This window comes from Gobio gobio, assembly GCF_949357685.1.
Source record: "Gobio gobio genome assembly, chromosome: 1".
Classification (NCBI taxonomy): domain Eukaryota; kingdom Metazoa; phylum Chordata; class Actinopteri; order Cypriniformes; family Gobionidae; genus Gobio; species Gobio gobio.
The window spans coordinates 8,139,237-8,158,327 of NC_137097.1; the positions used below are offsets into that span (position 1 = coordinate 8,139,237).

The 19,091-nt window shown below is 41.9% G+C and overlaps 1 protein-coding gene and 1 long non-coding RNA gene across 2 annotated transcripts in view; both read right to left on the reverse strand.

The window, feature by feature from the left end:
• LOC307127666 (uncharacterized protein) overlaps positions 1–10,877 on the reverse strand; it is a 15,478-nt gene extending 4,601 nt beyond the window's left edge. Inside the window, exons 1-2 of the mRNA XM_079819062.1 lie at positions 10,850–10,877; positions 935–1,232 (exon numbers count right to left, since the gene is read on the reverse strand). Of these exons, the coding sequence (XP_079675188.1) occupies positions 935–1,169 (235 nt within the window). The 5' untranslated portion in view covers positions 1,170–1,232; positions 10,850–10,877. The remainder of the gene's footprint in view (positions 1–934; positions 1,233–10,849) is intronic.
• A 3,789-nt stretch (positions 10,878–14,666) lies between these two features.
• On the reverse strand, positions 14,667–18,146 carry LOC307127676. Its single transcript, XR_013816671.1, has 3 exons — positions 17,821–18,146; positions 17,630–17,668; positions 14,667–15,244 (listed from the first exon to the last, which is right to left on the reverse strand). It is a non-coding gene; the product is annotated as an uncharacterized lncRNA (long non-coding RNA).
• Positions 18,147–19,091: the final 945 nt, after the last annotated feature.

Below are 19,091 nucleotides of genomic sequence, written 5' to 3' on the forward strand. Positions count from 1 at the left end.
ACATCCGTTCTGCGCCTGCGTAAGAGGAAATAGTTTTCCGTACCAGCTGGTGGCAGTCGTCTGTTTTTGTTATTCAAAGTGGGAAACCGGAAGAGCTACAGGGATATAAACAAAGCAGCTCATAATCTCGCTCGCCACAGACGATCACTTCTGGGGGGTTTTCTTGTGCACTGGTTCGCTAGCTGAACAGCCAATTAGAATGATCAGATGGCCCGACTGAAAGACAAGCACTGATTCAACATGTCGAATCGGCTGAAAAATAGCCGACAAGGACCAATGTCAGCTGACGGTGGGGAACACACTGAGAAAACTTAGTTGGCCAATGCACGAAAACCCGATGGCCGACCGTCGGCTTGGTGTTTTCCAGGCTTCAAGGGTTCCAGGCTATACAAAACCAGTCTTCATGTATTTGACAACACTTCAGCTTGTGATTCTTATTAAGTGGTGGTCATTTTTTTAGGATTCTTAACTTAAGTCTCTGAGATCCTGACACCTGCACTTCTTGAGACTCCAGGTAGTTTGCAATTCTGGAAAATGGTGGCGCTGGAGACTAAAGGGTTCCTGATGATTTCCAAGTTGTTCCAAACCTGTATGAGTTTCTTTGATCTGCTGAACACAAAAGATGATATTTAGAATAATGTTTGTAACAAAGCAGAGAGAGCAACTATTGACTACCATAGTATTTTTTGCGTGGTTAAAAACATTCTTCTAAATATCATCTTTTGTGTTCAGCAGAACAAAGAAACTCATCCAGGTTTGGAACAACTCGAGGGGGAGTAAATGATGACAGAAGTTTCATTTTTGGGTGAACTATCCCTTTAACATTAGCATTGGACACCGAGATACATTCTTCAAAAATAGCCTTAATTTCTGAAGAGCTGGAGATTTTAATAAGGATCAACTGACTGAGTTCAGCTTTGAGAATGAAACCAACCTGTTTGTTCCTCAGTTTCTTCATGTTTCACTCTCAATGTTTCTTCAATCTTCACGTCTTTACTCTCCTCTTTCTCTGTTTGTTCCTCAGTTTCTTCATGTTTCACTCTCAATGTTTCTTCAATCTTCACGTCTTCTCTCTCCTCTTTCTCTGTTTGTTCCTCAGTTTCTTCATGTTTCACTCTCAATGTTTCTTCAATCTTCACGTCTTCACTCTCCTCTTTAATAAACACCATCTTTATAATAGTGTGTCACGTGGATCTCAGCCTCTTCTCTAGGAGTTTTTCTGTGTGTTTGTCCTGTTTAAGATAAGCATAATTAACAGAAAGAAAAGCACATAAAAAATAAATCTCCTAGTCTCAATCAGCTCTAGTTGAGTAGTTCAGTCACCGGTAAGAAAGTCAGAGAGAGAGTTAATACAATAATTTAAATAAAAGGAAACAAAAATGAACTTAAAATGAAAGCGTATCACTTAGAAATTGAGACATCTCATATCTAATGTGTCTTTCACAGGATATATTCTGTACCAACTAAGAAAACCCCAAAAATGTTCCCACTCAAATGAGGAAAACATCAAATGAGGGTCCATTAGTTAACATTAGTTAAAGCTACACTATGTAACTTTTCCGTCCACTAGAGGTCGACTGTTCAAAACAAAGGCGTAGTTTGATGACGCCACGTTTGAGCGCAGAATCTTGGGACATGTGGTCTTTACCTCACAGCCGGTGGAAGAGTCAGGATAGGACTCATGTTCATGGATGCGATTATTAACATTACTGTAGTATGAAGCAGAGCAGGACCGAGTGTTGTGGAGCTGAGCAAGGCCGCAGGAGCGATTGAAGAGCGGAACTGTTATCATCACAGGTGCCACTTCCACTTTTCCAGTCAAGAGTATGAGGTAACTAGGGATGTTTATGATTAATCGATGATCGATTAATTGTCGATAATACATTTAATTGATAAAACCTATTGATCATCGATTAATCAGGGTCATGCGTGTGCTGCTCAACCGCAAAACATGTAAATCAGACACGAGGAATAAAGCCGCACCATAGACTGTAAAAAGGGTCTGCGCCACAAAAATGACGTCATCGCAGAGTGCCAAGCGGAAGAGGCTCGCTCGCAGTCAGCCTCCGGAGGCTCGTGCGGTGGAGCCAGACGAAAGTATAAACAAGGCTTAATGGTGCGAGTGCGCCGGAGCTCTGTTTTGGACCATTTTACAGCTAGAGTTACACCTTCATCTTGACTACAAGTTTGCATGTGCATTCGCAGCCTTTTGCTTTGTGCCAATATAACTTTCCACTTCGTAACAGTGCCCAAACTCACGCCCGTCTTGTACCAGACGGGATTTTTCCAAGGAGCCAGAGCCAGCACACAGCTGTGGTCTACCTTGATTTGCAATCGGCCCGAAAGCCATGCGTGAGCTGGAACGCGGCGATTCAGCCAGCGCTGTAGGGGGCGCATGTGCAACAGACCCAGTCTGAGAACTGGCGCCGCCGAGGCCATGACACCCAACATCCTCTGAAAGTGTTTGAGAGGAATGTGTGCACCGGACCTGAGGGAAACCGCTCGGTTCTGAGCAGAGAGCGCGCGCTGTGACGTCAGCCGCGCGCTCATCTGCAGCGAGTCCAATACTGTTCCCAGAAACGAAACTTTCTGTGTGGGAAACAATAAACTCTTTGCCACGTTGATTCTGAGTCCCAAGCATTGTAAATGGTTGAGAAGCCAAGATCTGTGGGTTAATAGCTGTATCTCTGACTGAGCTATTATGAGCCAGTCGTCGAGATAGTTGAGAATTCTCATTCCCCGAAGTCTCAGCGGGGTTAGCGCCGCTTCCATGCACTTTGTAAACGTGCGAGGGGCTAGAGGTAGACCAAAAGGTAGCACCTTGTATTGGTATGTTTTCCCCTCGAAGGCGAATCTCAAGAATGGCCTGTGATGGGGGGCTATTTGTATGTGGAAATAGGCATCCTCTAGATCCACAGTGAAAAACCAATCTCCCGGGCGAATGTGCGCGAGGATTTCTTTCATTCTCAACATTCTGAACGGGCGCTTCATAAGGGCTTTGTCTAGGATGGGTCTGAGACCACCGTCCTTTTTTGGTACAAGGAAGTAACGGCTGTAAAAGCCCGACTCGCTCTGTGAAGGGTGTACGGCTTCCACCGCTCCCTTTATTAACAGTTTTGATATCTCGGTTCGAAGCACGTGACTTTTGTCGCTTCTCACCGTTGTCTCTTCCACGGCGCGAGCAAACTGTAGCGAGTAACCTCGTTCTATTATGTTCAACACCCATTTCGAAATGCCGGGAATGGCCCACCAGGCCTCGGCCTTCGAAGCCAGGGGCTGAATTAATCTGTGGGGCGAGTCGCTGAGTAACAGGGACTCGTGGCCCGATAACCTTGCGCTAAGTTGGCGCTTATGAGGGAATTGTTTCCCGCCGCCTGAGTGCAGGGGGCCGGGGAAGATTAAGTATTGGTGCTTGTGTACAGGCGAGCACGCTTGAGTGCGGGCTCGTTGGCTGTGAGAATAGTGTTTCCAGCCACCTGAGTGCAGGGGGCTGGGGAACATGGGGAAGTGCTTGGGTGTAGGGGTACATGCTTTAATGCTGGCACACTGCCTACAGAGAAAAAGCTCTTTTTGTGACTCATATGGGTCGCCGTAAAAACGGCGTTTATGTACAGGCGAGCGCGCTTGCTTGCGGGCTCGTTGGCTGTGAATATGGCGTTCCCAGCCGCCTTGAAGGGAGCTGGGGGACGTTTTAAAAGAGAGCGAGGCGGTGCACCGGCCGAAGCGGGCACTATCCACCCTCTCTTCATACCTCTGGCTAGGACGGCTTCGGAGGCTCAGGTTTCGACACATTGCTGGGTCGTGGACCTCGACGCTCCGGCGGTCTGCTGCGGCTCGTAGAGCGGGAACGCTGACCGGGCTTGGAAGCCGCGTGAGGCTGGCGAGCTGAAGGCGGCGCCTTGGTGGGCTGGGCTGGTCCAGCTTTAGCTTGACGGCTAGCGGAGGAGCTGGAACGCTTGGGCAGGAAATGTCGCATTGCCTGCGAAGCCTTCTGTGCTTCAGTGAAGCGCTCCGTGAACCCAACCACGGCGGGACCAAACAATCCTGAAGGCGAAATGGGCGCGTCCAGGAAAGCGGTCTTGTCCATGTCCTTCATCTCCGTTAAGTTGAGCCACAAATGGAGCTCCAACACCGTCAGGCTGGCCATGCATCTGCCGATCGCCTGAGCATTGGCCTTGGTGGCGCGCAGGGCCAAGTCAGTGGCGCCGCGCAGATCCTTCAGAGCCTCGCTATCAGGAACAGACTCGTCCAAGGAACGGAGGAGTTTGGCCTGGAAGACCTGAAGCACCGCCATGGAGTGTAGCGCTGACGCCGCCTGGCCGGCGGAGGCGAATGCTCGACCGGCGAGGCTGGACGTAGTGCGGCAGGCTTTGGAAGGGTGCACGGTCTTTGACTGCCATCCTCTGGCGGAGGGCGGGCAAAGGTGTGCAGCAACAGCTCCCTCGAGGGGAGGAAGGGCTTGATATCCCTTTTCCTGAGCGCCATCGACTACCGAGAGCGCTGGAGAAAAAGAGGATTTGGCGCGAGAAGAATATGGCGCCTTCCACGATTTAGTTAGCTCCTCGTGGACTTCTGGAAAGAAGGGAGCGGGTCTTTGAGCGGTCGGTTGACGGCGGTTTTCGAAATACCACTCATCCAGTCGGCTTCTCGTGGGCTCCTCGGGCTGAGACCAGTCAATGCCGAGGTCGTCCACGGCCACGGTGAGCAAGCGCATAAGCTCAGAGTCGACTGAGGTTATGACGCCGCTAACCGTCCGCGTCGAAGTGGCGTGCTCCGAGGCGGCGTCCGACCACCCGCTCCCGGATGCAGCAAGGGAAAGGCTGTCATCCTCTTCCTCCTCCGGTCCGCCGAACGAAACAGCAGCAGCCGCCCTGCGAGGGGAGCTGTGCTGCTCGTCGACGAACAACACGGGCGATGGCGAGGCACGCGGGGACATGCCCGGCGTGTGCTCGTCAGAGCGCTCCGGTGGCCTCTGGTCGCGACGTTTTTTCTTCCGTGGCTCCAGAGGCTGGGAACACGGGACGGGATCCGAGTCGAAGCTGGCGAGCCGAGCCCGAAGGGTCTGCAGCGCCAGCTCGTCACACTCAGGGCAGCCGCCCTGGTTGAGTGCAATCTGCGTGTGGTCTCGTCCGAGACATGACACGCAGATTATGTGCCGATCCTCGTCTGCGATGAAGCCTCTGCACGAGGCGCAGGAACGAGACATTTGAAACAACGTCTCGGCTCTTTTAGAATGTGAAACACAGAAAAGGTAATAAAGGATATGTGCCGGATGGCGCAGCTGGAAGGCAGGCTGAAGGCGGAGAATCCGACGTCCTCAGGCCGCGTGTTTCCGCTGGGTGCGTGTCGACGGCAGGCTTCGATCCGGAGCTCAACGATAGCAAGTCGCTGAAGAAGAATTAATCTGACTAACCTTGCGAGAGCGGGTCTTATATACCCTAGGCTATGCAAATGCTGTTGCCCCTTGTGGCGCGAATTTGGAAGGACCTGATTGGTCCGTCCCGCCCCACGGTCTCGCTATAGGTTGCTGCAGTTGCAGCGGCACAACCAATCAGCACGCAGCTGCTTCCTGCTGAGAGTTGTGCAGCTGCACTGCGTATAAAAGGTATTTTTGGATAAAAATTTGCAATATCTCGAGGAAAGGAATTCCCCCATAGCGTTTTAGCAAAACGCAGTACGAGAGTACTCTCGTAAGGGAACCGAGGTATGTATTGAACCGTAGACTAACTGTATTGTTGCATCCCTAATTAAAATCTTGTTAACATTAGTTAATGAACTGTGAACTAACATGAACAAACCATGAAGGGCTGGATTTTTATGAACTAATGTTAACAAAGATTAACTAATGCTGAACAGAGGTGTTGTTCATGGTTAGTTCATGTTAACTAATGCATTAAATAATGTTAACTAGAGCCGCGTTTCCACCGCAGGAACTTTACCCCGGAACCAGGAACTTTGGGGGGGAACTCGGTGTGTTTCGACCGCAGGAACCAGGGTCTAAATGAAGTTCCGGGTAAATATTTCCCCCTCCAAACGGCCCTGCTTGCGAGGTGGGACTTTTGAAAAGTTCCCGAACTTTCGGGGGTGGGACTTGGGCGCTGAACATGCTGATTGGTTGAGCTCTCGCAGCTATTTTTTTTTTCCACCGCCATATTTACAAGTCTTTTGCGAGGTGGGCTCCGTGGGTTTTGCGTTCAGTAAATATTTTTTTTGCAACAATGGACTTCAACAAAAAATTCGACCGATGGACCGACGACGAGGTTCAGGCTTTATTGAGCATATATGCGGAGGAGGACATCCAGCGGGAACTGGAAACGGCGACCCGCAATGAAAAGGTATAACGTTACCTGAAGATATCGACTCGGTTCCAGTCATACTGGAAAACAGTGCAGAGAGAAGTTGAAGAAATTAGACAAGATTACAAGAAATTAAAGGATCATAACAACCGGAGCGGTTCCGACCGGCGTACCAACAAGTGGCATGACCGCCTGGACGCGTTGCTGGGACACAGACCGTCCTTTTCTAGGGCAGCGGTAACGAAAGACTCGGCTAGTGCGTTGTTGGAAACCATCCAGGAATCCGAGTGGGTTGAAGGTAAATATATCATCTTGGTATCATCTATTAAACTCGTTGCAGTGTTTAAACACGTTGCAGTAACTTTTTTCAACGTGCTTTTCCAGACGTAATGAGTGGCCCTGATGAATCGCAGGCAACGGAGACCAGCGTGTTTTCCCCCGCGGTCACCAGTACTTTATAAAGCTGACAAAAATGTGTATATATTCAGGGTTCCCACTCTTTCATGAACACCAGATTCAAGGACTTTTTCAAGCACCATTTATTTTATTTCAAGCACCTATCAGATTCATAACCCAGCATATATGTAGCATAACGAAAGACCTCTTAAAGTAGGCTACTTAAAGGAATACGCCTACTTTTTGGGACTTTAGCTTATTCACCACATCCCCCAGAGTTAGATAAGTCCAAACATACCATTCTCATCTCCGTGTCTGGTTGTGTTTCAACTCTGTCTGACGCACCCACCGCTAGCCTAGCTTAGCACAAAGACTGGAGGTAAATGGCTCCAGCTAGCCTATTGCTCAATAAGTGACATAAGCAACATTTATTGTTGTGATGTGTATAGTTACATCGTGTACTAAGGCCGACGGAAAATTAAAAGTTGTGATTTTCTAGGCCGATATGGCTAGGAAATATACTCTCATTCCTGCGTAATGATCAAGGAACTTTGAGCCGTACCATGGGTGCAGCGGCGCAATGATATTACACAGCGCCTGAAAATAGTCCCAAGCACTCTCTCTGTGCAAGCAGGTTGTCACGTTGGTTATGTTGACAGAAGTTAGCCTATTTTCAGGAGCTGTGTAATATCATTGCTCCGCTGCACCCATGGTACGGCAGCAAAGTTTCTTGATTATTATGTAGGAATGAGAGTATAGTTCCTACTTCCTAGGCTAGCCATATCGGCCTAGAAAATCGCAACTTTTCATTTTCAGCAAGTGTATGTACTGCTCTCCATCGGTTCAAGTTTTTTTTTTCCCCGCTACCCCTCCACCCCCCGAACATAAGCAACATTTCGTTCTGTCTTTGATAGCACTTATACTGTATGACAATTTTTGAAATAACACCATTCTAAACTAAATTTATTTATCAAGCACTTTCAAGGACCTATATTTGTGTTCAAGTACTTTCCAGGCCTTGAATCCATGTGTCTGAAATTCAAGTACTTTCAAGTACTTTCAAGAAGCGTGGGAACCCTGTATATTTTAAAACTGATGTGTAATCCTTAATGGTTTTGTTGTTTTTAATTGTAAACTTAAATTGCCCATGATAAAAATTGCACACTGGGCATTGTTCAAGCTGGGCAAACAATTATTTGTAGTGAAAACACTTTAAATAATTAATTGATGGTTTCTATTGTTTCATGGTTGCCTTGTGTATTAATTTCCATGTGTTTCTGTGCAATTTTCTACTTAGGGAAAAGGAAAAGGGACTGTGACTTTCTTGATGCACTGAGGGACATGGATCGGACGCAAACCGGGCCGTCCTGCAGCATGGACAAGAACTGACCAATATATTCAGCTGTTACTGGATAGCCAGGCCGAGGAGAGAGAAATGAGGAGGCAAGAGTTGGCATTCCACCAGTCAGAAGCGGAAGAAAGCAGAGGGACTTTCAGACCGGGTTTCTGTCTGTTCTTGGACAGTTTGTCCAGTTGTTCAAGAAGTAGCCACAATGACCAGCCGCTTGAATGAAGCATTTGCACTACCACACTTGTACTTTATATATTGTACGTGTTGGCACAGCTCTTGGACAGGTTACTGAAAAATACACTTTTTTTTATATTGTTGTTTTCACATTTTATATTTTCATTTTATTGTTCTAGTAATTTATTTGTCTTTGCACACTTTTATTTTAATTTTGTAAGAACTAATCTGTCTAAAATAAAGTAAAATGTGTAAAATGTCACTGTGTCTTTAATTTCCACATTCTAACTATATAACCACATTCTAATTGTATTCATATAGTGTCGGAAGCAAATAAAAGGGCTGCTGCTCGCAAGTCTTTCTGAATATGCACATAAACATATCTAGAAAACCCAAATATTATATTTTTAAATGTATAACTATGTGAATGTAGTATAATAACTTATAACCACAACTTAAGTGAAGCCATAAGTGTGGTCCTGCTTCATTTCAAATTTGAGGAAGAAGTCTCTAAAATTATGCATTTAATGAAGCATATTGTAATACTAGTCATGTGATTTTTTTTTTTTTTGTGAATGTTAAGAGATGTTATTGTGATAAAAAAATAAAATACTTGCAGTCTAGTACCTAATCTTTCAACCGCTTAATTCAGTCTATTGTTTTCATTCAATTAACTTTTCACACATCTGTCATGAATGACTGAAACCTCATTATCCTTTTATAGAAAATGTTTTGTTTTGGAATTGAGCTATTACAACACATTCAGATTTTGGATTGCCCATCATCCCATTTTGCATTAAAATGGTCAAACCAGGTAAAAGTGCACGTTTAAATAAGCTGTGTTGGTAATGTGTGTACATAATCAGCAAAAGCAGCGCTGCTTGCATCACCTCCACTTGTTATTGTTGCAGACAGTATCGCGCAAAAGTGATTACTGTCCGTCGGTAACTGGGAGAAGCAGTCGCGCGCATTCCCACGTCACCGGACTAATTTGCCTAATCTCCCCGGTACTTTAGACCGCGGTGGAAACGCAGATTGTAGCAGGTCTGGGGGAGAAAAAGTTCCTGGGAAAAAAGTTCCTGGTACAAATAGTTCCGGGTAATTTCGGTGGAAACGCGGCTTAATACAACCTTATTGTAAAGTGTTAAAGGTGGGGTAAGTGTTATTTCAAAACTGCTTTAGAAATGTGACTCTGGCCGAGTGCAATAACAAACTGATAGCCAATCAGCAGTAAGGGGCGTGTCTACTAATGACAGGGAGAAGAGAGTGCTCAGTGCACGTCATTATTCAAAAGACACGACACACTGGATGGACATTAGCCAAGTGACGACAGAAAGAGAGAGATGGCAGATAAAAAAACAAATGTGGAAGATGTCTGTGGAACAAAAGAAGAAGTCTCATCTTTCCAGCGCTGGAGAGAACTCAAGGAGCGAAGGCCGAGGTTGCTTTGTGTCTTCTCGATAGGCGAGTAACATTGGTTTTGTTTTGTTTCACATAGGGCTGTGCAATATGGTCAGAATAATCATATTGCGATTTTTTTTTTTTTTTTTTTATGAATATTGCAATTGCGATTTCATTTGCAATTTTGCCAATTGTTTTTGTTTTTTTAAACATTCCAGTGCACAAGAAGTGCATAACAACACATTTCACAATGAAATAACACAGTATTAACAGCTTGATAAACAAAAATAGACAACATAAATTAAGGTTAACTAACCTAAATTCCAGTCATAACAATCAATAAACTTCAAAACCGTTACATTTATATCGTTCTGCTGGAACACATATCTGAAGTCGTGGCGTAGTAAATGTTTTTATTCACTAGTAACATTTGTTTAATAAAAAACAAATAAATTACAGTGCATTGATTCTAAAATTGGTTGACAGATTATTTTTGACAGCATTAAAGTTGTGAAAATAATTTAAATATGTTGCTTTGGAATTATATTCATTGTGAAATGTGATAAATCTTAAATGAATTATTCATTATGCATGTGGGTGGTAAAAAAAACTGAACATGAAATAAATATTTCCAGATAATTTTCTAAAGTTTGCTTTGGCATTAGTGGCAATATAAAAGCTAATTATTCAAGGGTGTAGTTTTGGTACAGTAGTCATTTCCCTTCAGAGATACATTAATAGAATTCAGACCTACTTTAATTCATATAGGCCGATTTCCCTCAGCCATTGCTCGTACAGGTTGTAAAACCTCTCAGTTCTTTCCGTAAAGAAACCTGCACTGTATGCTGTGTCTGCGTGAGACTGTTGCTTGCTTTCTACTTCAATAAGTTAAATACATTTCCTTAACTTTTTTTTTTTTTACTATAGCATGATAGGAACGGCTCGCGCAAATCTCATCACCCTTTTGGAGCACGCTGGTGAATGCGCGAAGAGTAGCCTATACGACGTTGATTCGCGCGCCACTAATAATTATTAGTGATCTAGATAGAGAGAAATGAGCCGCTGCTTCTGTTACTCATGAGTTTATTCTGTTACTTTACTCACACAACGCTGATAAATGTTAGATAAAGCCATGCTGTGTTACATTTAATAATACGTCATTCATTCTAACTGTAAAACTTTGAAAATGGTTTCTATAGTTTTAAACACTTTAAACGCTTAAAACACAAACCTTTCTTCAGCAGAATCACAACAGATGCGGGAGCGCGGCGCGGGCTTATGACGTCATACACAAAACCAAAATAAAAGTCCCGTTCACACACACACACACACACACACACACACACACACACACACACACACACACACACACACACACACTCTCTCTCTCACTCCAGTCTACATTCACAGAAGTGCCCAAATACAAATAATACAAGAGATGACCAAAATTCAGGGCTGAATGTATTGGTGAAATACATATTTAAATGCATGTTGTTCAGTGATGAGCTGAAAATATTAGGAAACTAGTAAAGACTGAGAGACTTTAAAGGTTTTGTTTAGGGGAATGCATTATTTATACAATACAAACGATCTTTGTGTGTGTTAGCACTGAAATGCATGTCTGATATTAAAAATATGTATATAGCTATAAAGTTAATTTAAGTGTAAAGACACCTGAAAATACGTGTACAATGTCTAACCAGAGTAAACAAACTCTTAGGGTTTAGGGTTTGAAGTTTACCGTTTTTTACAATCGCTATGACAATTTTTTGCAACAAATTTCCTAAACTCTTAACGCACACTGCAAAAAATGCTTTTCTTACTTATAGTCTTGTTTTCAGTCCAAATATCTAAAAAATCTTACATTAAGAAGCATTTACTAGACAAGCAAACTTTTTTTGTCTTGTTTTGGGGGAAAAAAACTCAAAATTGATGAGGTAAGAAAAATAATCTTAATTCAAACAGAAAACAAGATTATTTTGTTTACCCCATTGGCAGATTATTTTGCTTATTTTAAGCAAAAACTCCCTTCATTTTGAGTTATTTTCCCCCAAAACAAGACAAAAACTTTTGCTTGTCTAGTAAATGCTTCTTAATGTAAGATTTTTTAGATATTTGGACTGAAAACAAGACAAAAATACTAAGTAAGAAAAGCATGTTTTGCCGCGCACCAACACACAATTGGCAAAACGGTTCATTTCATGTCCAAAATCACACATTGTAAACTAAACTGCAACACTAGTTTTATGAACAATAGTTTTAAAACCCAGGGGGTGCCAGGTTGATGCGATCATGATGGGTACAAGTCAACTGGAGATTTGAAATGACTGATAACAAGAACTGCAGGCAGTAGTAGGCGAACGAATAGTATGTCCGAATCCTCAGTATTCATAAAAGAGTAGGCAAGAATATTCTGGCTGATAAACTAATTCTCGCGAGATTCGGACGTGTGCGTACTTAAGTTGTGTCCGAATATGCCTACATACCTACTATATAGTAGGAGAAAACAGTACGTGAATGGAGTAGTATGGCGGAAACCTCAATATTTATAAAACAGTAGGCGAGAAATCCCCGGATGGCCTACTGCGTCCGCCCAGATTCTGAAGTGTGCATCCAATGGACATAAAATATTAATATATTAAATACTGATATATTAAAGCTACACTGTGTGATATTTTCCCCCATCTAGTGGTGAACTTGTATATGACCATCCAGGGAATTTTAGTTTCTGTTCTGTTCAATTCCGATTTCGTTTTAACTCCTACGGTGGCCGATTTAGTCCAAGATTAATATGGCTTCCAGTTCGACCTCGTCCACATTCAACACGGTGCCTGTGGGATATTCTGTGCGCAGTGGGATGGTTGGAACTCAACTGGCCTAATTATTCGGCTAGAAAGAACTGCAGCTAATCCAGAGTGAACTTTGATGATAGTAATGTTTATTCAGTCATCCAATTGCAAGGCATAAACAGGTTTGCATGGATATGTACATAAATGTGGTTTCTGTGAGAGAACAAATTAGGATGGTAAATATACATGATAATGGCATGACAGAATATACACAGTTAAGAACTGTATAACTATACTTATAAGTTACATTTGTATAATGTAACCGTAAACCAGAGCTTATTGTACCATATATAGGCGCTAAATGCAGCTGCATTAAAAGGAGCGGAGCTGCCGCTGCTAACAAGCGGTGTCCGGTTACAAAAGTGTGTGCGCAGGTTTAGCTCTGTATAACAAGTGTTAATATGCCGATCAGACCTGATACATTTTTCCATCAACATACATTACAAGCAAATATTTTCTATAAACAAATAACTTAGTTAATAATGAATGACTATTCAAATAGGTGAGCATTACGCTATTGTATGTTGACACAAAAATACTTCTGAGGTGACATCAACTGAATTACGCGATGACACACTCTGAAACACATCCACAATGACAATAACTATTATTACTTACGGAGTTATTAACGCACAGAAATACCACACAAGGAAAAACAGACTTTTGAGGAATAAACAAGCCAGGAAAACTCCGTATAACTCTGTTACTGGAGCTGCTGAGATGAAAACTCTCTGCGCATGCACCAGACAAGTCTGAACAAGTTGACGCGCACAGTGTTAAAACCGGTTAAAAACGCGAAAGGCGAAGCTTGAATTTACGGGTATGTCCCTCTTTGGCTAATGTACTTTCAAGATGGAGGGGCAACATGGCGACCACCGTTAGATCCCATTACCTTATGTATTTTCAATGGCATATTATAAACTTACGAGAATACTTTATTACTTGAAAGAAGTAAATATACATTAATGAGCACATATATTTTTGAAAGAACTAAGTGTTTTTAGCTAAGAATAGACTAAAAAAGTTACACAGTGTAGCTTTAAATATATTAAGTTGCTGTAAAACATTTCTTTTTCATATAGCTAGCGTACCAGTTGTGCTTCATTAAACACACATACTTCATAAGATGTTTTTAAAATCGTGTTCTTGAAATCATTGCTTTAACTGTGTACAAGGACAAACGTTTGTTTAAAGAAAAAAGTGCGTTATGCACTCTTAACCATATGCAATATAGACGTGCGTTTAACATTTGACGGGGGACATTTTACAGACATTATGGCAGATGAAACTTTAAAAAAAATACATATTCCAGATAAAAACACATCAACACCATGTTGCCTCTGGCTTGGCGTGCTCAGTTGGGGACACTAAATTTTTCAACTAAACATCGAAATACATCTAAATAATAAACTAAATTAACCATTTAAACTAAATTACTGATCAAATTATTGATCTAAAGCCCACACTGTCACTGTATGATACTTGAAATTTTTCCAGAATGGCTATACAGCTGAATAAAATTATGCTGCATTATTTTCCTGTTTAACACTGTAAAGCTGCTTTGAAACAATCTACATTGTTAAAAGCGCTATATAAATAAAGTTGACTTGACTTGACTTGACCATGTATGTGTTTTATGTGTGCTATGATGTCATCGTCAGCTTTTGTCACCACCCTCCATCACTCCTCCTGCCCTGATTTTCTCATCTGGCCCGGATGTTGCTGTGGCCTCTTCATCCTCGGGGAGCCCTGAGCCAGCAAGGGGCGTAAAAAGAAAAAACTTTGAGGACCTAATCTGGGAGATGGAGGAGAGGGAGGCTGCGAGAGAGCGAGAAGCAACAGACTGCCCGTGTAATGCACTGCACATTAGAGATCGACCGATATGGGTTTTTCTATAGCCGATGCCGATGTTTAGGGGTCAGGGTCAGCCGATGGCCGATATGTGCTGCCGATTTTTTTAGGGCTGATATCTTGATTTTTTTCCCCCTTCATTTGCATGCTAAAATGTCACAACATTTCTAAACTTAACATAATTTATCGAACACTGACTTGAACCATCTCTCTAATCTTAATTTTGTGCACTGCACGGTATTAAAATTAAATATTTATCCAAAGTTAACCAAACAAATCAATAAACTGACCAAGTATTAAATATATAAAACTGGTAATATAAAAAAAAAAACACATCAAACATTTACATAAAAGTTTTAGAGTATTTATTTAGCAGAATTTTTCAAGTTAGTTGGAACAAATGTAACCTTAAATATACATTTAAATAAAATAAATACAACTTTATAAATAAAAATCAATTAAACGGAAAAATATAAAATAAAATATATAAAAAATAAATAATAGTAGTGCTGCAAACACACTAGCAACCAGCAAGATTTGTGTTTGGTATAAATGACAGAACATCTAAAGTGCATTCGAACTTTCTGCTTTTTGCAACTTTCTGCATTTTTATAACAACTGGTCAACTTTCAGTGGGATCCGAATTCTGCCATTTACGTTGGGCATCAAACATTTCTGTTAGAGTTGGCTGAGATACATTGGCTGTAGAGGCACCTGCTTCTTTTTCTTTCTGTGCATCTTTGTAAGCCTGGAGGTGGTGACATCTCAGGTGACTCCACAAATTTGTGGTGTTTTTCTTTTTACCTTTTTCGGCTCCCAAGCTCACCAGTCCATTGCAGATATTTCACCTGGCTTTCCCTGGAGTTGGCTCGGTGAAATGCTGCCATACTGGATTTGATTTTTGTTCTGCCATCAGACAGCAGTTACTAAACAGAGGAAACATTCATGGTTAGCATTTTAGTAGCGCCTTCATCTTCAATTCAGTCTATAATTCTTGAGCGGAATATGCTCATAGTTGGATAGAAACCCGGCTATTGTCTGCATCAAACCAGGCCCGACTACAGAATCAAATCACTGAGGGTGCTTCAGAAATTACTGAGAGTGCTCTAGTAAAGTCTAGATGTTGGCTAAGCACCGGTTCCAGCATACAGTGAGAAATTTAGGATTATTTACAAGTTCAAGTTATGAAAATAGACAAACATTTGTTGCAAAAATTTTTTTTTATTAGTCTGTCTTTACATTGCTTTAATGCATTACTAGTATTTTTACATGTAATTTCCCTGAGAACCAGGAAAAAAAGGCTGTGAATTTAGCCTTTTTTTTTTTTTTTAGGTCATTTCATTGTTTGGAGCATAAAAAACAAATGTATATTTTTGGGTAAAAAAATTAAAAAAAATCCTAAGTTATATGCTACATCATCTGCTCTGTAGAGGACAACATAACATGAAAATGTAAAACATGAATAGGCAAAAACAATGGGATTTTTTTTTCATTCACCAATCAATTTTTATGCTTCAAGGTTGTTGTTTTTTTATCCAAACTTTGAGTAAAGATGACTCACATGTTATGAAAGATATACGCCTAACAGGATAATTAAAGGTCCCGTTCTTCGTGTTTTTTTGAAGCTTTGATTGTGTTTACAGTGTGCAATATAACATGGGTTCATGTTTCGCGTGTAAAAAAACACAGTATTTTTCACACAATTTACTTATCTGTGTACCGCTGTTTCCACTGTCCTAAAAACGGCTTGTTGATTTCCTTGTGCTATGAAGTCCCTCCTTCAGAAACACGTAACGAGTTCTGATTGTGCAAGCGGTTCCTGTGCTGTGATTCGACAGCAGCTTAGCGCACATTGGAAAGGTCATGCCTCTTAACGGAGAGATGTATGCGTTCAATAATCTCTACAGCGTCCCTGGGAAAGCCAAACAAAGGTGATTTGACTCCTGGATGAAAATAACAGCGTCTCGATGACATGGCGATAAACACACTCAACGCAACAGTTCCTTTTCTCCACGCGACCGTCCGCTTCTCCACGTGGGAGAGCAACAAGACCGCGCCCCCTTTTTCGCGTTTCTTTGTGGGCGGAGGTTAGTCTGTTCTACTGCTCTACTGACGTAATTAATGAAGGAAGTACCAGGATGTAGTCCAAGCCAGCCGTTCGTTGTAGGCTTTGAAAGGGAACTTCTGTTAAATAAAATATCTCGCTTGGCATTGAACTTTGAGCTTTATAATTTAACAGGTATTATTTATGCTCTAACAGCAACATTACACACTAACTAAAGTTTGAACAATGGAATCGCGAAGAAGGGGACCTTTAATGATAAACATGACCATACATGCAATTCATCTATACACTACATCTAATTTGCATAGTAATTTGTTTTTGGGAAAATATGTATTGTAAAAAGACATGTAATAATGGGAGTAATAAAAAGGAATATTTTTATAAGAATCTCATATTTCATAAGATATCCAGACTTAAATCTGTGTATATTGTTGAGAAATTCACTAAAATATGTCCTCTACAGAGGCAAAAGCTCTATTCTGGGTCTCAGGAGGATATTTCTGACTCGTGCAGTGAATCCAGCATTTATATTCGATTAACAACTATATCTGTGATTGGCTACATCACTCACCGCTGCACAAACACATTGTAAATAGATGCATTTGGCGCTCTCCAGAGCGCGAACACAAATGTGCAAATCTGCCTAGTCTGTTTCGTCAGTATATTATTACAGTATCAACTGAGAGTGCTTTTTGCTCGCGTTTGAGAACCGGGCCTGCATCAAACCATGCTTCCGAACAAATGTCACACTGTTCTGGTTCCGGGCCGCTCCAGGACAGCTAATTTATGTGTGTCCGAGCACGGTGCCGTCTGTGAGCGGGGCGGAGTAATATAGCTATATCAGGCTGCAGTGTGTGTGAGAGCTGCCGCCTTCTCCACCCCACGCACTGAGAGAAATTCTCCGACTCCAATACAGGAAAAATAAAACAGAACTTATAACATTGGGGGCTAGAATGTTAGCAAGCAAGCTGCTGATATTTTTCACGGATATATTAAACACGGATATTGGCCGATGCCGAAATATATTAAAAAATGACAAATATCGTCCCGATATATCGGTCGACCTCTACTAGTGACCTGCCTGCAATATTCAGCAATGAAAGGCTATACTCACGACTAGTTGACCTGTCGTGGCCCTCAGACCTGGGTGCACCCAAGCAATGCAGAAACATCAGTCAGTCATGATCAATAGTGTTAGTTACCTGCATGCTGATTTGATAATCTAAAAATGAAATGTTAAACTCACCACTAGTTGACCTGTCACAGCCCGCAGACCTGGCTGTACCTAAGCAATGCAGAAACATCAGTCAGTCATTATCAATAGTCCTAGTGACCTGCCTGCAATATGAATGAAAGCACCTGCAATGAAAGGCTATACATATCCAGGCTATATATATCCAATCATGCAGTTCTTTTATGAAAAAGGTTTCTGCTTACCTTATTTTAGATGCTCTGCAGAGAGGTTGAAAGCGGATCGCCCCCCAATGATGACTTCAGCGTCGTGACAAATCCGGGTGCCCCCTCCAAATTGTTGGAAATCGCCGTTTCCTCCCCAGTTCTTTGGTTTGTCAATAAGTAGACGCAAGAGATTCAGTAAAAGTATAAAAGTAACTTGAAAGTTTAATAAAGCAAAATCAGATCAGCTTCTGAGCTCAGGATTACAGAACAGCAAATCAATACTGACATACGGGCCGTCCGTAATGTCTCACAAGGCTAAGTATGCAATTTTTATTCTTGTGTTGGTGACGCCTTTCTCCTGGTTCGATGAACACCTTCCAATGGCCTTTGCTCCTCTCGACCTCCCCTATTTGGCATCTGCACACAAAAACATTCCAAGCATAGCCGCTCCCCCACTTTCACTTTCAGAGCGTGCCTCCTAGTTAATTCATATGGTGACTGGCTTTAGTCACCATAGGCCTCTGCTGTAAGTGGTTACACAAGCATATTAAAAGATTCCAAACATATTGTAATATACCAAACATAGTTAACCTTTTTAGATAACACATAATTGTCCCATAAAACATAATTATCCCACACCAGCCATGCTGAACAATGTGAAGATGATGACGAAGAGGTTGTAGTGCAAACAAGGAGGAAAAAAACTAAAACTTTTGAAGATTATGTTGAAGGTATGTCCCCATCATTGGTTGAATAGTGAAAATATGCAAACTCGTTATAATATGTTATAATATAATATTCGAAGGATCTGACCTGTCTGAGGCGACTGCTGAGGGGGAGGATAAAGAAGAGAGGAAAGGAGGTACAGAAATGTTTATTGTGGCATTAATTTAATGTGTATTGAAACGTGCGTTGCCTGTGCTCAGTACAAAATTAAGTAAACTGTATGTTATTTTTTTTTAAACACCTTATTTACTGATAAGATGCCAGTCCTATAATTCCAGTCTTTCCCACCCCACCAATCAAACTGTCAAAGAATGGTGAGTTGTTGCTAAGATGACCATGTACATTTTAACCAGATTCAAATTTTAAGTTAAGTATTTGTAGTAAACTATGTCTGTCTTTGTTGTCAGTGGGCTGCGACAGATCAAATAGTGGTGAGTAGAGCTGTCAATCTTCCAATTTAAGACCATTCAAATTTCATTTTTCTTTTAATATTCAAATATTTAATGCTCAAATGCAGCCAGTACTACACTATTATGCATTGTCAACCCTGTGATGAAACATTATCTAACAAGTGTATTGAAGCG